Source organism: Artibeus jamaicensis, unplaced genomic scaffold (assembly GCF_021234435.1).
Source record: "Artibeus jamaicensis isolate MK-2021 breed Jamaican fruit bat unplaced genomic scaffold, CSHL_Jam_final contig_196, whole genome shotgun sequence".
Lineage (NCBI taxonomy): Eukaryota > Metazoa > Chordata > Mammalia > Chiroptera > Phyllostomidae > Artibeus > Artibeus jamaicensis.
The window spans coordinates 2,205,285-2,229,350 of NW_026521401.1; the positions used below are offsets into that span (position 1 = coordinate 2,205,285).

A 24,066-nucleotide genomic window follows, 5' to 3' on the forward strand; every position below is an offset into this window, starting at 1 on the left:
GGTAGATGAGATTTTGGACTTTAAGTTAATATTCTAAGGCACAAGTGGCAAACACAAGGCCTGCAGGCCAAATCTGGCTCTCCACCTTGTTTCTATCCAGCAGCAGTGCCAAGCTCTCGTTTAACAGTTAAGGAGTAGTTACATTTACACAGTGCTAAAATTACATTTGGCCCTTTGAAGGCAACCACATGGTTGTTGTGACCCCCGGTAAAAATGAGTTTGACACCCCTGTCCTAGAATACATGTAGGGCATGTATTCCAGTTCCTTGAACAACAGCTTTCCACATGCATTAATCACTTAAGCCTATCGGCTGTAAATAAAGCTAAAATCTTTAACTCTTGAGTTCCCTTATCATAACCACTATATGGTACACCTGAAACTAACATAATAGTGAATGCCAACTGTACCCCAAAAAATTTAAATAACCAAAACTAATTGTAAAACAAAAATTATTTAAAATAACCATAATCACACTAATATTACTCAATACACAATGTAAATAATATTTAAACTGTAACATCAATAACCTACAAATCTGAGGGGGAGGAGAGATAAAAATGTAAAGTTTTGGAAAATCAAGTTGTTATCAGTTTAAAATAAGAAATGGTAATTTTAAGGTATTTTATGTTAGCCTCATGGTAACCACAGATGAAAAACGTGTAGTAGTTACACAGAAGACCAAGAAAGAATTTAAAGCATACTGATTAAAAAAAATATTAAATCACAAAAGAAGACAGTAAATAAGAAGCAAAAAATATTGGATTTATAAAACAGAAAACAATTAACAAAATGGCAATAGTAAGTCCTTATTCAGTGACAATTATGCTACTTTAAAGATAGCTGGATTAAATTCTCCGATAAAAAAAACATAAAATGGCTGAATGGATTTAAAAAACAAGATCCAATAATATGTTGCCTACCCAAGACTATAGATTTAAAGATACACATAGACTAAGTGTGAAGGAATTGGTAAAGATAATTCAGGCAACTGGCCACCAAATAAGGGTTTTGTAGCTATACTTATATCAGACAATGTAATTTAAACTAAAAAATGGTTTAAAAAAGAGTCAAAGAATATCATTATGTAGCAATAAAAGGGTCAATCCATCAAGAAGATATAGCGATTATAAATGTGTATGCACCCAACATTGAAACATCTAAATATATAAAGCAAACACTAACAGAACTAGAGGAGAAATAAAGACCAATGCAGTAATAATCAGTACTTTATTACCCCACTTTCAACAATAAATAGATCATCCAGACAGAGAATCATTAAGAAAACAGTGGATTTGAACATCATAGGTCAAAGGTACATAATAGAAACATACAGGACATCCTTTCTGACAACAGCAGAATACATATTCTTCTCAAGTGCACATAGAACATTGTCTAGTACAGGTCACATGTTAGACTTCAGAACAAGCCTTAGAAAATTCAAGATTAAAATCATAGCAAGTATCTTCTCTGACACAATGGTATAAAACTAGCAATCGATAACAGGAGGAAAACTTATGAATACATAAAAATTAACACTCTCCTGAACAACCAATGGATCAAAAAAGAAATTAAAGAGGAAATCAACAAGTATTTTTAGACAAATGAAAATGAAAAAACACAACATGCCAAAACTTATGCAATGCAGCAAAAAACAACTCTAAGTGGGAAGTTTATAGTTATATATGCATACATCAAAAATTGGAGAGATATCAAACAACCTAACTTTATATGTCAAAAAACTTTTAAAAAAAGAACAAATTTAGCCCGAAGTCAGAAGGAAAAAAGAAATAATAAATATTAGAGCAGAAATAAATGAAGTAGAGAATAGAAAAAATAATAACACATATTAACAAAACTAAGAGTTGGTTCTTTTAAAAGATAAACAAAAATAGACAAACTTTCAGCCAGAATAACCAAGAAAAAGAGAGAGAGGACCTAAAACAACAAAATTACAATGAAAAGAGGAGACATTACAACTGGTACCACAGAAATACAAATGATCATAAGAGACTACCATCAAATAATTATATACCAACAAACAATACAAACTATAACAAACAGAAACATTCTTAGAAACATACAACCTACCAAAATTGAACCAGAAAGAAATAGAAAATCTAAACAGAACAATTACTAGTAAGGAGATTGAATCTTAATAAAAATTCTCCCAACGATGAAACTCCCAGGACCAGAGGGCTTTACTGGTTAATTTTAACAAATACTTTTATTTATTTATTTGTTTGTTTGTTTGTCATAATATATTTTTTATTTTAATTGTTGTTCAAGTACAGTTTTCTGTCTTTTACTCCCATTCCAGGTCACCCTGCTTAACAAATATTTTTTTTAATTAATGCCAATCCTTCTCATGCTCTTCCAAAAAATATAGAAAATGAGGAAATACTCCCAAACTCATTTTACAAGGGCAGCATTTCTGTGATACCAGAGCAAACAAAGACAATACAAAAAAAACATCCTGGCAGGTGTGGCTCAGTGGATTGAGTGCTGGCCTGTGAACCAAAGGGTCACTGGTTCAATTCCCAACAGGGCACATGTCTGGGTTGCAGGACAGGTTCCCAGTAGAGGGTGCCTGAGAGGCAACCACACGTTGATGTTTCTCTCTCTCTCTTTCTCCCTCCCTTCCCCTCCATCTAAAAATAAGTAAATAAAATAGCTTTTTAAAAGAAAACTACAGGCCAATATTTCTGATAAATATAGATGTAAAAATTCTCAGTAAAACACTACAAAACTGAATCCAGCTGTACATTAAAGAATCATTTGGCACAATCAAGTGGAATTTATCCCTAGAATGAAAGAATAATTTTTAATTTATATAGTATCATATAGTTATTAATAAAGACATTTTTATTTTTACATATAAGATCATTGCAAAATTCAATTGTGTGCGAGACAAAAATGTTCCCAGATACTAGGGTTTGTTAGTACTCCCTGCCACTAGAATTTAAATACAACTTTCTTTTTCAACTGCACACAGAACATTTAACAAGATAGACCATATTCTGGGCCATAAAACAAGTCTAAATAAAGTACAAAGTATCCAAATCACACAAAGTATTTTCTCAACATCTACACTTCTCAAAATGTTTCAAAAAACTTCAAAAGAAGAAAGACTCTCAAGGTCTTTATACAAAGCCAGTATTACCCTAATTCTAAAACCGGATAAAGATTTTACAAAGAAAAATATAGGCCAATATCCCTGATAAACAAAGATGCTAAAATCCTCAACAAAACATAAACTGAATCCAGCAATACATTGAAAAAATTATACACAAACCCTGGCTGGTGTGGCTCTGTGGATTGAGTGCTGGCCTCTGAACCAAAAGGTCACCAGTTCAATTCTCAGTAAGGGCACCTGCCTGGGTGGCAGGCCAGGTACCCAGAAGGGGGCATGTGAGAAGTAACTGCACATTGATGTTTCTCTTCATTTCTTTCTCCTTCCTTCCCCTCTCTCTAAAAATAAAAAATAAAATAATAAAAATAAGAATATTGTATACCATGATCAAGTGGGAATTATTGCTGGGTTGCAAGGTTGGTATAACATCCACAAATCAATGTAATACTTCATATAAACAAAATGAAGGATAAAAACCACATGATCATATGAATAAGATTCAGAAAAAGCATTTGACAAAGTCCAGGACCCACTTATGATAAAAATTATCAGCAAAATGAGACTAGATGGAATATATCGCAACATAATAAAGATCATATATAACAAACCCACAGCTAATATCATACTCAAAAAGGAAAAAATTAGAGCATTTCCCTTAAGATCATGAACAAGACAGGGTTGTCCACTTTCACCTCTCTTATTCAACATAGTAGTGGAAGTCCTAGACAAGAAGAAGAAATATAAAGCATCCAAATTGGAAAGGAAGAAGTAAACAGTCATTATTTGCAAATGACATGATACTGTATATAGACAACCCTAAATATTTCAACAAAAAATATTAAAACTGATAAATAAATTTAGTAAAGTAGCAGGATATACAATGTATATACAGAAATAGTTCACATTTTTACATACCAATAATGATCTATGAGAAAGGGAAACTAAGAAAACAGTCCCATTTACAATTGCATCAAAAACATACCTAGAAATAAATTTAACCAAGGAATTAAAAGACACATACTCAGAAAAATCATAAGACACTGAAGAAAGAAATTGAAAAGATACAAATAAATGAAAGCATATTCTGTGTTCATGGATAACAGTAAATAACATTTAAAATGTCCATACTGCCCAAAACAATTTATAGATTCAACACAATTCATATAAAAACACAAATGTTGCCCTGGTGAGGTATGGCTCAATGAATTGAGTTCCAGCCTGTGAACCAAAGGGTTGCTGGCTTGATTCCCAGTTAGGGCACCAGCCTGTGTTGTGAACCAGGTCCCCAGTAGAGGGTACATGAGAGGCAACCACACACTGATGTTTCTCTCCCTCTCTTTCTTTCTCCCTTTCCCTCTCTCTAAAAATAAATAAATAAAATTATAAAAATAAAACCACAAATGATATATTTCACAGAATTAGAACTAATATACAATAATTTATATGCATTACAAAAGATCCTAAATAACCACAGTCATCTTGAGAAAAAAAAAACAACAAAGTTGAAGGGATCATGCCACCTGATATCAAAGTATACTACAAGGCCATAGTAATCAAAACAGCACAATATTGGCACCAAAAAAGACATATAGATCAATTTAATAGATTAGAGAACAGAAATAAACCCACACCTTTATGGTCAATTAATACTTGACCTAGGAGGCAAGGACATTCAATGGAGTAGAGACAGTGTCTTCAATAATGGTGTAAGTAAAACTGGACAGATGCATGCAAAAACATGAAACTAGAATACCTTCTTAAACCATATGCAAGAATAAACAAAATGGATTAAAGACTTAAATGTAAGACTCAAAACCATAAAAATCCTGGAAGAAAACATAAGCAGTAAATTTCTGACATCACTCTTAGCAATATTATTTTGGATATGTCTTCTTGGGCAAGAGAAACAAACAAACAAAATAATCCAATGGGACTACACCAAACTAAAAAGATTTTGCACAGCAAAGGAAATCATCAACAAAATAATAAGACAACTCACAGAATGGGAGAACACATTTGCCAGTACATCTGCTAAGGGGTTAATATTCAAAATTTATAAAGCACTTACAAAATTCAACATGAAAACCACAAACAACCCAATTAAAAAATGGGCAAAGGACCTGAATAGATACTCTTCCAAGGAGAACATACAGATGGCTAACAGACATATGAAAAGATGCCCAACATCACTAATCATCAGAGAAATGCACATTAAAACCACAGTGAGCTATCATCTCACACTGTCAGAATGGCTATCATCAATAAATCAAAAAACAACAAGTGCTGGCAAGAATGTGGAGAAAGGAGAACACTTTTGCACTGTTGGTGGGAAAGCAAATTGGTGCAGCCACTGTGGGAGGCAGTATGGCGATACCTCAAAAAATTAAAAATGCATCTGCCTTTTGACTCAATAATCCTACTTCTGGGAATATATGCTAAGGAACACAAAATACTAATTTGAAAGAACATAAACACCCCTATGTTCATTGCAACATTATTTACAGTTGCCAAGATACAGAAGCAGCCCAAGTGTCCATTAACAGATGAGTAGATAAAATAACTGTGGGACATTTACACAGTGGAATACTACTTGACTGTAAAAAAGAAGAAAATTTTATCTTTTCCAACAGTGTGATTGGACCTGAAGAACATTATGTTAAGTGAGATAAGCCAGTCAGAGAAAGAGAAATACCACTCGATTTCACTCATATGTGGATTCTAATGAACAAATTGAACTAACAAGAAAAATGGGGACAGACTCATAGATGGAGAGCAAGATGACAGCTAGGGTGGCGAGTTTAGGGAATCGAGGGGTTGAGCAAAAAGGAAAAAGGACCCATGGACATGGACAACAATATGATGATTGCTGGAGGAGAGAGATATAAGTGGACTAAATGGTAATGGAAACAATACGACAAATATTTAAAACACATATGTGGTAAATTAAAAAATGTATGTAGAATTCAATACCAAAACCAAACAATTCAATTTAAAAAATGGACGAAGGATCTGAACAGACACTTCTTCAAAGAAGACATACAGATGGCCAATAATCATATGGAAAGATGCTCAACGTCACTAATCATCAAAACCACAATGAGATCTCAACTCATACCTGTCAGAATGGCTGTTATCAGTAAATCAACAAACTAGAGTTGGCAAGGATGTGCATAAAAGAGAACCTTCTTCACTGTTTGTGGAAATTGGTCTAGCCACTGTGGAAAACAGTATGAAGGTTTCTCAAAAAAATTTAAATAGAACTGTCTTATTCTCTGACCTACCCAGAGATTCCACTTCTTGGTATACATTCAAAGAAACCCAAAACACTGGTTCTAAAAACATATGCATCCCTATATTCATTGTAGCATTAATTACAATAGCCAAGATATGAAAGCAACTCAAGTGTTCATCAATAGACGACCATATTAAAGTGACAGTACATATATACAATGGAATATATACTTGGCCACAAAAAGAATGAAATCTTTAAGAACTGAATTTATTTATATACATATTTTAGAGAGGGGGAAGAAGAGAAGGAGTGAAACATAAATGTGAGAAAGCAACACCAATCAGTTGCCTCTCATTCATGCCCTGATGGGGAACCATACCCGAAACCTAGGCACATACCCCAACCAGGAATTCAACTGGAGACATTTCGCTTTGTGGGATGATGCCCAATCAACTGAGCCACATTGTTCATGGCAAAAAAGAATGAAATCTTATTGGGACATCATTTGGGACGTCATTTGGGACATCATGGATAGACCTAGAAGGTACTTTGCTAAGTGAAAAAAGTCATTCGTAGAAAGACAAATACCACAATTTCATTTATATGTGAAATCTAAAGAACAATACAAACAAAACGCAAACAGACTCATAAATACAGATAATAGACTGATGGTTCCTTGAGGGGAGGTTCTTGGGCAGCTGGGTAAAAAAGTGAAAGGATTGAGAAATACAAATCGGCAGTTACACAATAGTCATGAAATGTATAAAGTACAACATAGGGGATATAGTCAATAATACTGTAATATCTATGTGTGCTGCCAGATGGGTAGTAGAAATATCAAGGGGACACTTTGTAAAGTACATGCCTATCTCACCACTATGCTGTACACTTGAAACTAATACAAAATAATATTGCATGTAATTTGTAATTGAAAAATAAAATTTTAATTAAGAAATATGTTCTCTAACCACAATGGAACTATATGAAAAATTATTACCAGAAAGATATCTGGAAAATCCTCAAATGTCTGAAAACCAAATCCTACAATTCTAAATAACCCATGATCAATAAAGAAATTGAAAGGGAAATTAGAAAGTGTTTTGACCTGAATGAAAATGAAAATACAACATATCAGAAGATGTAGGATTCTGCTAAGCAATACTTAAGGGGAAGATTTATATCACTAAATGCCCATACCAGAAAAGAATTATCAAGTAAATAAGCTTAATTTCTTAAGAAATTAGGGAAAAAGAGAAAATCTGCGTCAAACTAAGCAGTAAAAGGAAATAATAAAGAGTAAGATAGAAATTAATGAAATAGAAAACAAAACAAAAAATGGAGAAAATCAATGACATCCAAAGCTGGTTTTGTGATTTCTACAAAATTGATTAACCTCTAGCCAGATTGGTCAGGATAAAAATGAAGAAGATACAAATTACCAGTGTCAGGAACAAGTGAAGTGACATCATCCAACAGGTCCTATAGATATTAAAAGAATAAGACAATATTATGAACAACTTTATTTCAAAAAATTTAAAACTAAACTTGGATGAAATTCTCTTTGAGGAACATAAATTACTATGATTAATTCAAAAATAAATAGATAACTTGAGTAACCCTATATCTATTCAATATTTTGAAGTTGCAGTTAAAAACCTCCCCACAAAGAAAACTCAATCCCAGATGACTTTACTGGTGAATTTCACCAAACATTTAAGTGAGAAATAATATCAATTCTACACAAACTCTTCTAAAGTAATTAAAGAGAAAAGAATACTTCCCTAGCTATTTTATAAGAGCAAACTACCCTGATACTAAACCACACATATAAATTTACCCCCCAAAAAGGGGGGGACTAATAGCCAAATTCCTCATAGACATGGAGCAAAAATTTTAAATACAATTTTAGCAAATTAATGTCAACAATATATTTCAAAGATAATACGTCATGACCAAGTGAGGTTTCAGGGCTTCAGAGTTAAATTAACATTTGAAAATTCCTCAATGAAATTTACCACATTAACAAACTAAAAAAGGAAAACCATATGAACATTTCAATAGATGCAGAAAAAGCCCTCAACAAATGTGCAAAATTTAACACCCATTTCAGATAAAAACTAGAAATAGAAGGGAACTATTTAAAATGCATCAACAAAAAACCTACAGCTATAATTATACTTATTGGCAAAAGACTGAATGTTTCCCCCTAAGGTCAAGAATAGACAAAGATGTGCCCTCCCACCACTTCAGTTCAGCTTTTTCCTGAAGGTTCTGTTCAGGACAATCAGGCAAGAAAAAGAAATAAAAACCCATCCATGTTGGATAGGAAGAAGTAAAACTGTCTTCTCAGGCAACATGATCAGCTATGTAGCAAAGCATATGGAATCTACCAAAAAAAGCTACTAGAACTGAAAAGTGAATTTAGTAAGGTAAGAGTTTGCAGATGCATATTAAAAATTAATTATACTTTTATATACTAACAACAAATAATCAAAAATTGAAGTTTACAAGGCAATACTGTTTACCATTACATAAAAAAATACCAACCACTACAATTAACTATATGCTGGTCCATAAGTCAAGCCTCAGTGACTCAAAAATTGCAATCATTCCTACAGAGATGTTATTTAAGGGCACATACTTGCAAATAGTGGATAAGTTCTACAGATCTAATCTGGTCAACAACACCTTATTATAAAATTTAAAGCTACTAGAAGACAAAATCTTAATTGTTCTCACCACAAAAAGAAATAACAAATATGTGATGGGATGGAGCTGTTAGTTAATGCTAAGGTGGTAATCATATAACAGTATATGAGGAGGACTCCCCAAAACCTTGAATTTATTTATTAAAAATTGTGTATTTATCCTTACATGTTTAAACTTCAGTCACCTTCAAAGCACAGTATTCTCAATTTGATGCAATACACTTATTAAGATATTTTTTCCACTGCTCAAAAAAGTTTTTGAGCTTGTTGATTTTGATGCCTTTTAGTGCTTCCTCCCTTTTCTTTTGTTTCACCTCTTCCGCATCAGCAAAATGTTTCCATTTGAGGAATTTTTTTCACACAGGGAAACAAAACAAGTCACTTAGTGCAAGATTGGGTGAATAGAGAGGGTGGAGTGTGGGACTCATGCTGTTTTTGGTCAAAATCTGATGAACGCTCAGTGGTATGGGCAGGTGTGCTCATAAATCATCCATCATGAACATATTGAAAAATCTTTCAGAATAATTAACTGAAGCCAAATGCAGCCTCTCACAGCAATGCCAGCTAGTACACAAATATGGATGGGTTCTTAGAACACTCACTTGGTGGGGGAAGCCTGAACTACGGAGGGCCCACCCTCTAGAAGATAATTCTAATTTTGGGCTCTCCATTAAGCAACACTCCTATTCTGATTCATTCTTTGAACCACTGGTCACTATGATTTTATGATCTTACATTTAAAACATTTGGTGATTTTTTTAGTTCATTATATTTGGTCAGAGAACATGATCAATATTATATAAATTATTTGGTATTTGTATTCTTTGGTACACATTGTATACCTTAAGCTTATACAATATAATATGTCAATTATGTTTCAATTTTTAAAATTGAAATCATTAAGAGTATTCTAAAAATTGATAGAAAAGAGACAATTGCAAAATCCTCTACTTCCAAGGAGCAGATAAAGTTCTTATAAATAATCCAAGGGCCAAAATATTTTATAACAAAAATTAATATAATATTTTAATCAAGTGATATACACAAGTAAACTTGTGGGATGTGATTAAAACAGAGTCTAAATGAAAATTTAAAACTTTAATGCATAAATGAGAAATGAAGAAATACTGAAAATCAATGATCCAAGCTTCCATCTCAAGATGATTTTTCTAAAAAACAAATCAAATCTAAAAAAAATAAAGTATATAATAAAGATAAGAGTTTATGAATAGAAAACAGAATTGTTGGCTCCCAGGCAATATGTTGGCATAGGTAAATGCGGTACTTCCATCCTCCCAAAACCACATCAAAATTACAACTAAACTACAGAACAACCATCATGCAGAACTGCCTGAAATCTGGCTGAATGGAAGTCTTTCAACTAAAGATATATAGAAGCCACACCAAGACTGGTAGGAGGGACAGAGACTCAAAACAAGCTGATCTCACACCCACATGAAGTGCTTAAGAAAACAACAGGAGGGATATTTGGGGGTTTGGGGGGTTGTTTAGTTTTTAGAGAGAGGGAGAAGGAGGGAGAAAGAAAAGGAAACCTTGATGTGACAGAGAAACATTGATTGGTTGCCTCTTACATGCACCCTGACCAGGGCCTGAACCTGCAACCTAGGCATTGGCCTGATGGAGAATCAAACTAGTGACCTTTTGCTTTGCTAGATGACACTCAACCAACTGAGCCACATCAGTCAGGGCAGGAGGGATATTTTGGCTGTCAAGGTCTCCACTGAGGAGCAAAGGGGTCCCAACCTCATATGAGGATCCCCAGCTCTGCAGGGCTTCAGTGCTGGGAAGAGAAGTCCCCATAACTTTGGGATGTAAAAACCAGCTGGGATTGAGGCTGAATGAAATGGATGCTTCTGGAGTTCCAGGCATTCCTCTTAAAGAGCCCACACACAAAGTTACTTAGACTCACTCCCTTTGAGCTCCAGAGCTAAGGCAGTAGATTGAAAGACATAGGGACATACATGGAAGAACTAAATTGTCTAGCATCAGGATGTGGGCTGGAGGGGCATCTGTCTCCCAGACAAAAGTGCTGGCAGTGTCTAGTGTTCATTTTCTGAGCTCTCTTTTTCTGACAAAGCTAGCGGGCAGGCTTAAGTCTCCATCAACCTGGCTCACATTATTCGCCTGCCCTGGTGATTCCCAGAGACCTTGCCCCACTCAACTAGAAATAAATTGTTTCTAGTGTCTTTTCCACACCAGTGGCCTCTCTTGGCTCATGCTTCAGTCTTTCCAAACAAGCAGCATTTAGTCCCAGTGTGCCCCATGTAGCTCACTAAGTGGCCCCAGGCTCAGCACTAGCAGTAGCCATCCTTGTACTGTAGCTTGGCCTCTCCTGGGCACCTCCAAGCCCAGCACAAGTAGCAGCCATCCGCAGATTAATCTGTGGCTCATGCTAGGTAGCTTCAAGCAGAACACAGATGGTAGCTGATCTTGGCCTGAACCTCCTGAAAGGCCCTAGAGCCAGCTTACCTGGTGGCCAGATTCAGACAACATTGAAGCAACACCTGACCACCTCCATAAGCAGCACACTCAAGGGGCAGACTCAGTGGCCACCAGAGCCCTGCTGAAGTCCTGCTCCATGGGGTAGGCCCCTACACAGCTAATCCACCAAAATAGTCACAGTCAGTTCTTGCAGCCAATTGGCCTGGGGGTAAATCTCACTTATTGATGTGTCAACAGCAATCAAGAATCAACTACAACATAAGGGTGCACACAGCCCACCTGGAGATGGAGGGGCACACCTCGGGTACCCAGCTTGAGTGATCATGCAAACTTTGCCATTGGACCTTACAGGATACATACTGCATAAGGCCACTCTACCAAGTCCAGGAGACATAGCAGCTCTACCCAATATATAGAAATAAACACAGAGACCATAAAAATGAGGAGACAAAGAAACATGTCCTAAATAAAAAAACTTCAGGAAGAGAACTAAACAAAATGAAGACAAGCAATCTGCTAAATGCAGAGTTCAAAACACTATTATAAGAATGCTCAATGTACTTAGGAAAAGAATAAATGAACTTAGTGAGGACTTTAACAAGGAGACAGGAAACATAAAAAACAGAGATAGAAAACATAAAATAGAACTAATCAGAAATGAAGAATACACTAATTGAAATGGAGAATACATTACAGGTAATTATCAGTGGAGTAAATGAAGCAGAGAATCAAATTAGAAATTTGGAAGAGAAGGAAGCAATAAATACCCAATCTAAACAGAAACAAGAAAAAATGAATCTATAAAAATGAGAAGAATGTAAGGACCTTCTGGGACACCATCACACCTAAGATCATTCATATCACAAGAGTGCCAAAAAGAAAAGAAAGGAAGAAATTGAGAACCTACATGAAGAAAAAATGACAGAAAACTTCCCTAACCTGGTCAAGTAGATAGATATACAAGTCCATGAAGTGCAGAGTCCCAAATAAGATGAACCCAAAGAGGCCCACACCAAGACACATCATAATTAAAATGCCAAATGTTAAAGACAAAGAGAGAACCTTAAAAGCAGCAAGAGAAAAGCAGTTAGTTATCTTCAAGGGAGCTCCTGTAAGATTGTCATTTTGTGTCTAACAGAAACATTGCAGACCAGAATAAATTGGCATGGAATATTCAATGTTATGAAAAGGAAGGACCTACATCCAAGATTACTCTACCCAGCAAAAGTTATTATTTAGGATGGAAGAATATATAGAGTTTCCCAGACAAGAAAAAGCTAAAGTAGTTCATCACCACCAAACCAGTATTACATGAAATGTTAAAGTATCTCCTTCAAGAAGCAGAAGGAAAAAAAGATTAAAAATATGAATAATAAAATGCAATAAATATGTATCTATCAACAATTAAATTTTAAAAACCAAACAAACCAATAAGCAGAACAGAAACAGACTCATAGATGCAGAGAACATGCTGAAGCTTGCCAAATTGGATGGGGATTGTAAGGATAGGTGAAAAAGAGGAAAGGAATAAGAAATACAAACTAGTAGTTACAAAATAGTCATGGGAGGTAAAGTACAGCATAGGGAATATAGTAAATAATATTGTAATTATTGCATGTTTTTAGGTGATTGCAAAACTTACTGGGAAGATCCATTCGTAAATTATATTTACAACATCTAACCATTATTCTGGTATGCACCTGAAACTAATATAATATTTTATGTCTACTGTAACTAAAAATAAATAATTATTTCAAGTCAAAAACATTTATTTATTTATTTATTTTTTAATTAAATTTTATTTAGTTACTTTTCAAGTACATTTTTTTTTAATCTATTTCTCCCATCCCACCCCCCCCCCGCCCAGTCTCCCCCCTCCCTCCCATTCCCCCCCCCCCCCAGTCCTCATCTCTGTGTCTTTCATACTTGTTCCTCAAAATCCCTCCCCCTTTTTCCCCTTAAGTTCCCTTCCCTCTCCCCTCTGGTCACTGCCCACTTGTTCTCTATTTCAGCGTCTTTGTTTTTATTCTGTTTGCTTGTTTGTTTTATTCTTTAGCTTCCTGTCAAAGGTGAGATCATATGGTATTTGTCCTTCAATGCCTGGCCTATTTCACTCAGCATATTGCTTTCCAGTTCCATCCATGTTGTTGCAAAAGGTAGTAGCTCCTTCTTTCTCTCTGCTGCATAAAATTCCATGGTGTATATGTACCACAATTTTTTGATCCATTCATTTACTGATGGGCACCTAGGTTGCTTCCAACTCTTGGCTATTGTAAATTGTGCTGCTATGAACATTGTGGTGCATAGGTTCTTTGAAATTGATGTTTTAGGATTCTTGGGGTATAATCCTAGCAGTGGAATTGCTGGGTCAAAAGGCAGGTCAATTTTTATTTTTCTGAGAAAATTCCATACTGTTTTCCATAATGGTTGTACCAGTCTACAATCCCACCAACAGTGAACTAAGGTCCCCTTTTCCCCACACCCTCTCCAACATTTGTTGTTTGTTGCTTTGTCTATTATAGCCATCCTGACTGGTGTAAAGTGGTATCTCATTGTCTAGGAAAAACATTTTTAAAAAAGAAAACAGAATTTTTTAAAATTTTATTTAAATTCTTTTTTTAAAAATATTTTATTTATTTATCTTTAGAGGGAAAGGGAAGGAGAAGAGGGAGAGAAACATCAATGTATGGTTGCCTTTTGTGCATCCCCTGCTGGGAACTGGCCTGCAGGGAACCGGCCTGCAACCCAGGAATGTGCCCTGACTGGGAATCGAACCACGATTGTCTGGTTCGCAGGCCGCGCTCAATCCACTGAGCTACACCAGCCAGGGCAAGAAAACAGAATTTTAAAAAAATTGTAAAAGTTCTTATCACCAGAAAAATATATATAACTATGTGTGGTGATGAATGTTAATTAGATTTATTTTAATAATCATTTAATACATACAAATATTGAATCATTATGTCATACACCTAAAAGTAATATAATGTTGTATGTCAATTATACCTCAATTTTAAAAAATGATTATATATGTATATATATATACATATATATACATATATAGCCAAAAGTTGATTCTTTGAAAAGATAAATATATTTTATAAACATCTAGCAAGACCGATTTTAAAAAGAAAACATGGATTGTTAATATCAGAAATGAATAAAAAGGTAATTATTACTACAGATTCTATAGATAATATATAAATAATGAAGCTATGCATTGAGTAACTTTATTCTAATAACTGTTACAATTTGGATGGAATGGGTAAAGTCCTCAAAAAAAAAAAAACCCTGAAGTTTAGTAAAAGTAAGAGAAGAATACATGAAAAAGTGAAATATTCTGATACTCAAAAGAAAACTGAATTTCAGCTTCCAGCTCCTTGCTGGATCATTAGTCTCACTGTGCAGACACAGTATAGGAGTCAGATAAAGATTGAAGAGGAATTTGGGGGTAGATTTGGGGCTCCCTAGTCTGTGGATCCCTTCTTTCCCCAACTTTTCCTTCTCAATTTCCAGCTGCTCCAGCAGCTTTGAATCCTGATCACTGACTTAGTTCTCAACTCAGTAAGCCTAAGACTCATTCTTGGGTGGACTCGTGCCTCATGTTCCTCCATGAATTGGGAGGAGCTTTCAGGGATCTTACAGTCCAATTCCTCCTTTCAAATAACATGACCCTCTGGATTCTGCCTGCTGTGCTGGCTCTCTGCTCCCCCAAAATAGTTGGAGTTATTGTTTGTTTGATTGTTTGTTTGTTTGTTTTTGTAGATTATATAACTTTAAAAAATATTTCAAACTTCCAGAAGAGTTGCAAGAAAAATACAAAAAACTATATATTTCATAAAGCTTCATCAATTGTTAATGCATTTCCATAAATGTTTTCACAGATGGATGTATAGTATGTGTAGATCTAGATATGGATATATATTTTAATGGATTTTATTTCTTTAAAGAGCTTAAGATCTACAAAAAACTTAATGATGCAGTACAGAGGGTTCCATTATATCCATTCCTGATGTAGACACTGGCCTGCAGTGTCGTGGCATTGTGGATGAGATGAGACAAATTCACACAGACTACCAAAGTCCTGTGGAGGAAAAGGGATGGCACAGACACTCTCTCAAGGGGAGAGCACCTCAGAGTACCTTTGCCACTCTCTCAAGAGCAGGGCACCCAGACCCTTGCCCTGACAAGGTTTTATTGGCTTTTTAATAGTATACATCAAAGAAGGTTTTCATTCATTATACTTAGGTTTGCTTTAGGTAATTAGATATGGAAATTCCAATGGAAAGGATGTTACTGCTTACTTCTTACAGATTAACAAGGAAAAATGGTGCAATTGCAGGGGAATGATAAGAGTAATTGGTGTGTTTACACTTCAATCCTGGGGAGAATTAGCACAGACTTCAGGAAGTTACTTTAAAGATATTCAGTAAGCATTTGTTGCCTCCACTCAGGGTGAGGGAGTTTTAGCAACGGCAAGGCTTAAAGCAGCCTAGGTATAATGCAGGCCTGGTTTCCCACAGGAGAACCAATCCATGGGTTTGGTGTCCTGTGTGCCACCACGCACTTACGGGCTTTCCCATAGGCCTGAGCTACATTTGCCATTCCACACTAATAGGTTTCCTATACATACCCAGTTTCATTATTATTAATATGAGAATATGTGGTTATAATTAATGAACCAATGTTGATACATTTTTATTAACTAAAGTCCATGCTTTTTTCATATTTCCTTAGCTTTTACCTAATGTCCTTTATCTGTTCCAGAATCTCATCCAGGGCACTACATTATATCAGTTGTCATGCCATATTACATATAGTCATCATGTGCCCTAAGCTCCTTTTGGCTGTGACAGTTTCTCAGACTTTCCTTGTTTTCGATGACCTTGACAGTTTTAACAGTTTGGGTTAGGTATTTTGTAAAATTCCCCTCTACTGAAATCTGTTTGATGTTTTCTATACTGGGATTATAGGGTTCTGAGAGGAAGACCACAAAGATTAAGTGCTATTCTCATCATATCACATCAAGGGTAGGTACTACCAATATGAATAATCACTGCTGATGTTGACCTTGATCACCTGGCTGAGTTTGTGTTTGTCAGATTTCTCTGCTGTACAGCCACTCTTTTTCCCCACTTCTCATACTGTCCTCTTTAGAAGGAAGTTTCTATGTATAGTCCACCCTTAAGAAGTAAAGAGTGATGCTCACCCTCATTGAGAGTATTTACATAAATAACTTGAAATTCTAATACATGGGAGATTTGTCTCTTCTCCTAGTTGGAATTTTTATATATTTCATTCAGAATTATCACTGTTATCAGTCAGAGGGTTATTCCAAACAAACTATTCCACCATTAACTAAACTGGATCTTCCCATATCTAACATTCATTGGACACTTATCATATACCATGCACTATGCTAAACATCTTTTGTGTATCTTGTTTCGTTTAGTCCTTGCAATAATCTTGCACAATGAACATCATCATACCCCTTTCATGGATAAAGAGATTGAGACTCAGTTACTCTACTGAACCACATTATATTACTGTGTATGCCTTGCACACTATACTCTAAAAATCGGTCAAGTTCCTTACATTCTTTGTCCACCCAGGTTTGTGAGGCTAGGTGAGGCCTGCTCTGAATCCCCTCCTTAACGCATTTCTCAGCCCTTCTCAAAGGTTTCCTATCCTCCCTTTCCTGCTATGTCTGGTTGTGTAGTAACTGGGTTCTCACATCAGTTTGCCTCAGAGCCCGCCCCAGAATTCTGTTCCACAATTTTCCATGGATGCCTGAACTCTCGGGCCCAGATGGCAAGAACCTGGCCATTATAGCAGTCCCAGGGGAGAAGGGGTCACAATACAATGCCTCTGCCCACACAAAAAATGCCTTCCTCAACTAAGGACAAAACAACACCTCACAGCTATGAAGACCTGAGAGGTCTAGAAGTCTGTTTCACACTCTGAACAAAATCCCCCACCCAGGTGTTAAAAGGTGAGAGAGATGAGGGAGGGAGTTGAAGACTCAAAAGTCAGTATGGTTGGAAAAGAAACCAAACAAGACAATTTCTAGGTGGTTAACCCACCTGCCCCCACCACAGCCCAGTACCACTGAATGGTAAGGCTCAGTCAACTATAGAGAGTTCAGCTACTCAACACTCACAGTTTTGCCCTCCTCACCCCTACCCCTAGCTAGGCCTCTTATTGGAAACCATAGAGGGGTAAAAACAGGGTTGGGAGCAAAATTTCATTTGATTTTTACAAAGGCCCTGGAAGGATGGCAAGACAGGGATTTATATCCTCACATTATCACAGAAACTGAGTCTTGGAGATATAAAATGATTTGCCAAATACAATAGAGTGAACTGGCAAATTGCCTAACTCCACCCTGGTCTTTTTACACAAATAGTTCAATGAGAAAAAAGAGGATCACTGCCATTATTAAAAAAATAAACAAACAAACAAGTAGAGGTGCTTAATGATAGTGGCCAATAAACAAAGTTATAGATGAAAACTGTTGGTCAAATAAGTACTCCACAAACTTGGGGGGTCATTCAGGAAGACTAAAACTGTTCATGTTTATCAACAAAGGTTCTCTGTAGATAGTGTTGAATATCTGCAGAAGGAGGGAAGAAGCGGGCAGGAGGAAGATCAGATGAGCCCACACTTCCAGGGCATGCAACTCCTCTCTCTGACTGCCACCTCCTAGAGCTCCATGCTTGCTGTGGACCCCTGTGCAGGAAGCACTCGGTGGCATGTGTCCTGGAAACCCATTTGGATCAAGCAGTGCAGGCAGCAGACCTAGAGCTGGAGTCCCAACAGTGGAAACAACCAACCCATGTCTGCTCCTAGTCACACAAGTCTCTGAGGGTTGTCAGCATCTGGCCTACTGCCTAGCACACAGTGGGGCCACGTGAAATGTTTGTTGACTTGAGTTGGGTGCTCCTGAAAGGTACTAAGGCACAGAGAGGTGACATCATTCTCCCAAGATCACAGAGCCATTAAGTACTAGAAGTTGACAGACTATTCAGCACTTAAACCCTAGTGCTTTCCTCTCCACCCTACAGTCTCTTGTCTCAAGAACCAGAATAATGTCATCGTCTCATCCTGTTTCCAGTGATTCGCAACACAATGTCTGCCACACAACAGGCAGACAAAAGGGTTTTTTGACCAAAGCTTAGAAGTCTGTCCCTAACACCAAGCTTGGGGCCTTTCCTTGCTAAAACACATGTCAAATAGGGCAGGAAGTTAAAGAATTGTGCCTGAGGGGAAAACAAAAAGGAAGTCCCTGGGTACCAAGCAGTGGCCACAGGCTGGGACTGTTATAAATGGTGGAGTGCACACACACCATATTGACCCCTACACAATTCCTGAAACCCAGATGCCTCTCCCTGTGGGCCTCACCTCAAGCTCAGCACATCCTACCAGTGCTGGTCATGCCCCAGTCTGCCATCTTGTCCCTCTGCCTGAAATACTCTTCCCTCTCCTTCTTACCTGGTTCCTTCAGATTTCATTTCAAGCAGCACCTCTTCATGGAAGGTTTCTTGGGCCTGTGACACCAAGTCAAGTCCAAATTATGGACTCTCACAGCAGTTAGACAGTTGCAATTTTCATTTTCTTTGGGTGATTATTTGATTAACATACATCTCCCCTTCTAAACTGTAAGCTCCAGAAAGGCTCTGCCTTGCACACACACTGCCTTGCACAGTGTATTCCCAGCGTCTGGTAAACGTCCAATAAACATGTTGAATAAAGGACTGATTGAATAAATATAGAAATGAATGTTGAGAAATTATCTTCCTCTATGGCAGGATGAAAATGGCTTCCCAGAAGATGTTTATGTCTAAATCTTTAGAACCTGTGGATGATACTATGATTAAATTAAGGATCTTGAGGTGGGAGATTATTATGAATTATCACAGTGACTCTTAAATGCAATCACATTTAGGCTCTTAAGAAATGTTTGTTATCAAAAAGAGACAGAGGGAGATGTGACACACACACAGGAAAAGGCAACAGATAGAGACAGAGACTGGAGTGATACAGCCACAAGTCAAGGAATCTGGCAGCCACCAGAAGCCAGAAGAGGTGGGAAGGATTCTCCTCTACAGCCTCCAGAGGGAATGTGGCCCTTTCAGCCCCCTGATTTCAGCCTAGGGAAACCAATTTCAGATCTCGAGCCTCCAGAATTGTGAGAGAATAAATTTCTGTTGTTTTAAGCCCAGCCAGTTTATGGTAATTTGTTACAGCAGCAGCACCCTCACTCCCCTGGTCACCAACTGATATACCGTCCAGCCTTGACCTTCCTTCTCACTTCTAACTCCAACCTTCCTCTCATCAATCTCCATGAGGAAACACTTAAGATTTGGAGGAGGGAGAAGAATCACAAAAGGGAAAAAGGAAGAGGAGAATCAAGAAAAAGAGAGGAAAGGTGAGGGTGAAAGGCTAGAGTATGAGTATGTAGGGGAAGTGTATTTCACTCAGATGTGGGAAGCAGGCCAAACCTGCAGGAAAAACCCCATGTTCAGTCTGCCCCCATCTCTCTCACAGTGAATAGTTTTGGGAGGATATGAGAAACAGGCTGAGAGTTCTCAAGACCTCTGTCTTTCAGCCCTGGAACACTTCCCTCCCCATGGAAGAGCCAACCTATAACCAGGTGAGCCTCATTCACTGTCCTCTAGTCCCATACTGGTCTTGTCATTTCCAAGCATAACAGGCATACTCTCACCCCAGGAGCCAGAGAAATATCTCATTTTGAGGTTTAACAAGGACCATTTAATGGGATCGATGGGTGGGCAAGCATCTCATATTCACATGGAAACCCTTCTGTTAATTTATAAATATAGATGCAAGTAGTGAACACTTACAAGAATTTCATGAGCCTCAGAGCATTTGCTTACTTCAGCTTTCTGAAATTAGGTTTAGAACTTCTATAATCTATAACATTAAACATGAATCACCTATTTGGAACTTATACTATGCATCAAAGTGTTGATAACATTGTATGTATTTATGAAGATTTGTTATTTAGTCAAATAATTTTTATGTGTTAAAAATTTATTTACCAAGTAAAAGTTTTTAGAAGTATAAAAATAACCCCACAGACACAAGAACTCTAAAAAGCTGCAAAGAAATGCTAATTTTCCTTTCATGGGTCCTGAGAATTTTCTAGTTGGGTTCCTTGGTGTCCCGAGAAGAGGGGCTTGGGTAGGAGAGGAGGGCAGAAAGGATGTTACTGGTTACCAGAGAGACTAGCAGGACCTCCCTGCATGAGCTACCCAAATATTGGCTTGTGAAAAGAGTTTGGAAGAAGGCTCGAAGAGCATCAACCAACTTGTTTTCATGTCCCCAAAGGTCAGATGGCCACAGAATGAGTCTGAGTGTGAGGTGTTAACCTGCCATCATCTGAATGAGCTCTTCCTCTCTGACTTTCGTTTTCTTGTAAATTATAAGAACTACAACTGCACCCTAGACTGGAGAGCTTCCCTCTTCCATGCCCCCTCCCACCCCTGCCCCATGCACTGAGCGTGTGCACACTCACCACCCCCAGCTGTTCTGGGAAAAGTGCTGAAACAGAAGCAAGGGGTCAGAGGGGTTGACATTCATGCAAAGATTCCAGGATTCAACGGGGACTTCAAGATCTCCTAGAGCCATAAGAGACATGGAGAAGAGGTTTCAAGTAGTAGCCAAAACACGCTTGGTCTGGCAGTGAACAGAAAGGAAAATCAATCCATTAAAAATAATAGTAATAATAACAATTGTACTAATACTCCCCTTGCATGTGTATTATACCTTAGCGTTTATAAAGCAGATTATATCTAAGCTGTTCCTTTTGATATCAGATCAAAGTTATTTATTACAGGTCTAAATCCCCTGAAAATACATGCACTGAAAAAGGTCAGTGTCTGACTAATTTTTGTACCCACAGTGCCTGAACATAGGTACTTAACAAATGTTTACTTACATTCATCTTCAACAACCCCAATAGGTTGGAAGAAAAGATGTCATCCTCATTTTGCAGCTAAGAAATCTGAGACCTGGGGAATTGTGACTTGCTCAAAGTCACAAATGACAACTGACAACCTGAGGCTTAAATCCCAATCTCAGGTTTTCCCATCCAGCACTCTCACTGCTGCAAGAGGTATGGTGGAAAATAGATCTTTAAACACTTAAAGCTAAAAAAGCTGTGATTCAAGGGATTAAAGCAATTTCTGCATCCCAGAGTAATAATTAGCATGTGTCTTCAGGTGGAAGCCTTTCTCTGTCCTTATGAACTTTCTTAGTCATGTCAATATAAGTAAGTTCATGTCTCTATCATTTTGGACAATGCCCTGGGCATCAGCAGTGTACCCAAGGCAGGTGCCCTGAACTGAGGTTTTATTTGGCAATGCCAACTGAATATTTTCTTAGCAGAACTCACAGCCCTGAGAAATTAGAGAAACAAGTTTTCCCCAAGGCTGAATTTAGGCCCATCCCACACCTGAAAACCATCATTCTTTGTCCAGCTATTGCTGACAGAAGATCAGGAGCCCAGACAGGGGCAAGAGAAGCAGGTGGACCTGGTCTTTTTTTCTCTATGGATGAACAATTGTAGCAAGGCCCTGGACTGGGCCACACAACTCCAGTCCCACCTGCACCATTTCCTAGGCCTACCAAAGCCTGAAGGAGATATACCAGCAACTAGCCCCATGTGGGCCACCTAAGCTAGACTATATCTTAGAGGTGGCACTAGGAATTTCCCTTGAGGGATATTCATATTCCTGCTGTAAATCACCTCAAAAGAAAAATAATAGTAAGTGGACTTAAAACAGGAAAAGGAGGGCCCCTCCTCTCTCTGGGGACAAAAAAAGTCATTCAGAGACCTGGAGATTTTCAAATATAGAAAGTTAGCTGGTCTCTCCCTACTACATAACTGCCAGAAACTAAGGAAAGTTTTCAGAATCGTACTGACCTGGGGCAAGTACCAAGTGGCTATTTCTTGAAGTAGTTTTAAATTGTCTCTTTGGTACTTTGTTATTCACAAGCCTCCAGCAGCATTTAAAAATCTTATGGGCTCTATGACCACACTTGAAGTGACCAGCTACAACCCAGAGGCAACCATCACAAGACACTAAGAGGTGAACTATGAGATTGCCACGATGGCTTTGGGCATGTGAGGATTCCCTGACAACCCCCCAAGTTACCCAGGAATGGAAACACAAGAGCAGATGGACTTCCTGCATTTGTGGGATGGGGACTCAGACTGCTGTTAAGTTTAGAATTAAAAGGAGATGACATCCCTAAATACTGGAAAAGTCAAAGTCATCTGGACTAGAGAGGAAAGACACAACTGTTTCTTGAAATGACATGGGATTTTTTTTATCAATGTTCTGTTCTTAACCTCTTGCATCCCAAGCTCATAAAGCAATGACAATGGACTAGGTCTTCACCCTTCCTGACAAGGTTGTCCTGGGGCAGGGCTCAGAACAGCATATGACTTGGAGAGAGAAGCCAGGTGAATGCAGACAAGTAAACAACCTGAGAAGAGGACATTGTGAGGCCTTCCTGCTGAATACTTCTACTAACTACACCCTCTCTCATTTGGGAAGCCTTTATCTGTTGTTCTGACACTTTGGCATCTGGCCTTACAACAGCCTGGGAAGGTTATAATTATCTGATCTTGTCAATAGCTAACAGAGGTACAGGGACTGGCCCAAGGGCACACAGCTGGCTGTGGCCAAGCTGGGGCTAGAACTAGGTCTCTTGTTTCGAAGAACCACAGGCTCCTCCCAGCAGCCCTGTGAACCATGACACTGACCAAGAATAAAGTGAAGGCCCAGGCAGACTGCAGGTGTGAGAAGGCTGTTAGCTCCAGCTCTGCTGATTCAAGAAATTAACAGGGGAGGTCCCTCACCTTGGAAATCAGTATTTATCCTCATTTTATCTAGGCCAAAATAATCTTAGGACTGTATAAATGTAATTACTCCTTAACTGTTAAGGAGTTGAAATTACATTCTGCCCTTTGAAGGCAACCACGAGGCTGATGTGGCCCCCGGTGAAAATGAGTTTGACACCCCTGCTCTAGGCTGACAGGTATGGCACCCTCACACAGTCTTCATAGTTCCACAAGCTTAGCTGCTGTGGTGGGTCAGGCAAAAAGAGAACTTCAATCAGGAGTACAAGGTTTGGATTCAGCCACTAACTAGCCAAGCCACTCTAGCTAGTCACCTCCACATTCCAGGTTTTCTCTTTATTTAAAATGAAAATCTGCCATGTCCCTCTCCTTCAAGGATGCCTGTCACCCACCCAGCTAAAAATTAAACTCCCTTGAGCCTGAGTCACCCTCTAAACAGTAAAGAGGGACATTCAGAAGGGATTCTGTCCCTTCTGAGCTCTTCATATGCAGTCAGGAGGGAGTCAGGCAGACGGCAGACAATAATTAGGTTCTGTAACAACAATGAGCAGGCTCCTCCTAGAGCTGGAGCTGGTCCTTGGTGACCTGTTCATCTTATACCTGTGATTCTCCTCAACCCAATGACTACCAAGTGTCCCCAGG

General features: G+C 37.8%; 1 protein-coding gene across 1 annotated transcript in view; it reads right to left on the reverse strand.

Moving 5' to 3' along the window:
* TMPRSS13 (transmembrane serine protease 13) overlaps positions 1-19,078 on the reverse strand; it is a 92,423-nt gene extending 73,345 nt beyond the window's left edge. The window contains exons 1-2 of the mRNA XM_037147304.2: positions 19,026-19,078; positions 7,803-7,842 (exon numbers count right to left, since the gene is read on the reverse strand). Coding sequence (XP_037003199.2) covers positions 7,803-7,842; positions 19,026-19,045 — 60 coding nt within the window. The 5' untranslated portion in view covers positions 19,046-19,078. The remainder of the gene's footprint in view (positions 1-7,802; positions 7,843-19,025) is intronic.
* Between the last annotated feature and the right edge of the window lie 4,988 nt (positions 19,079-24,066).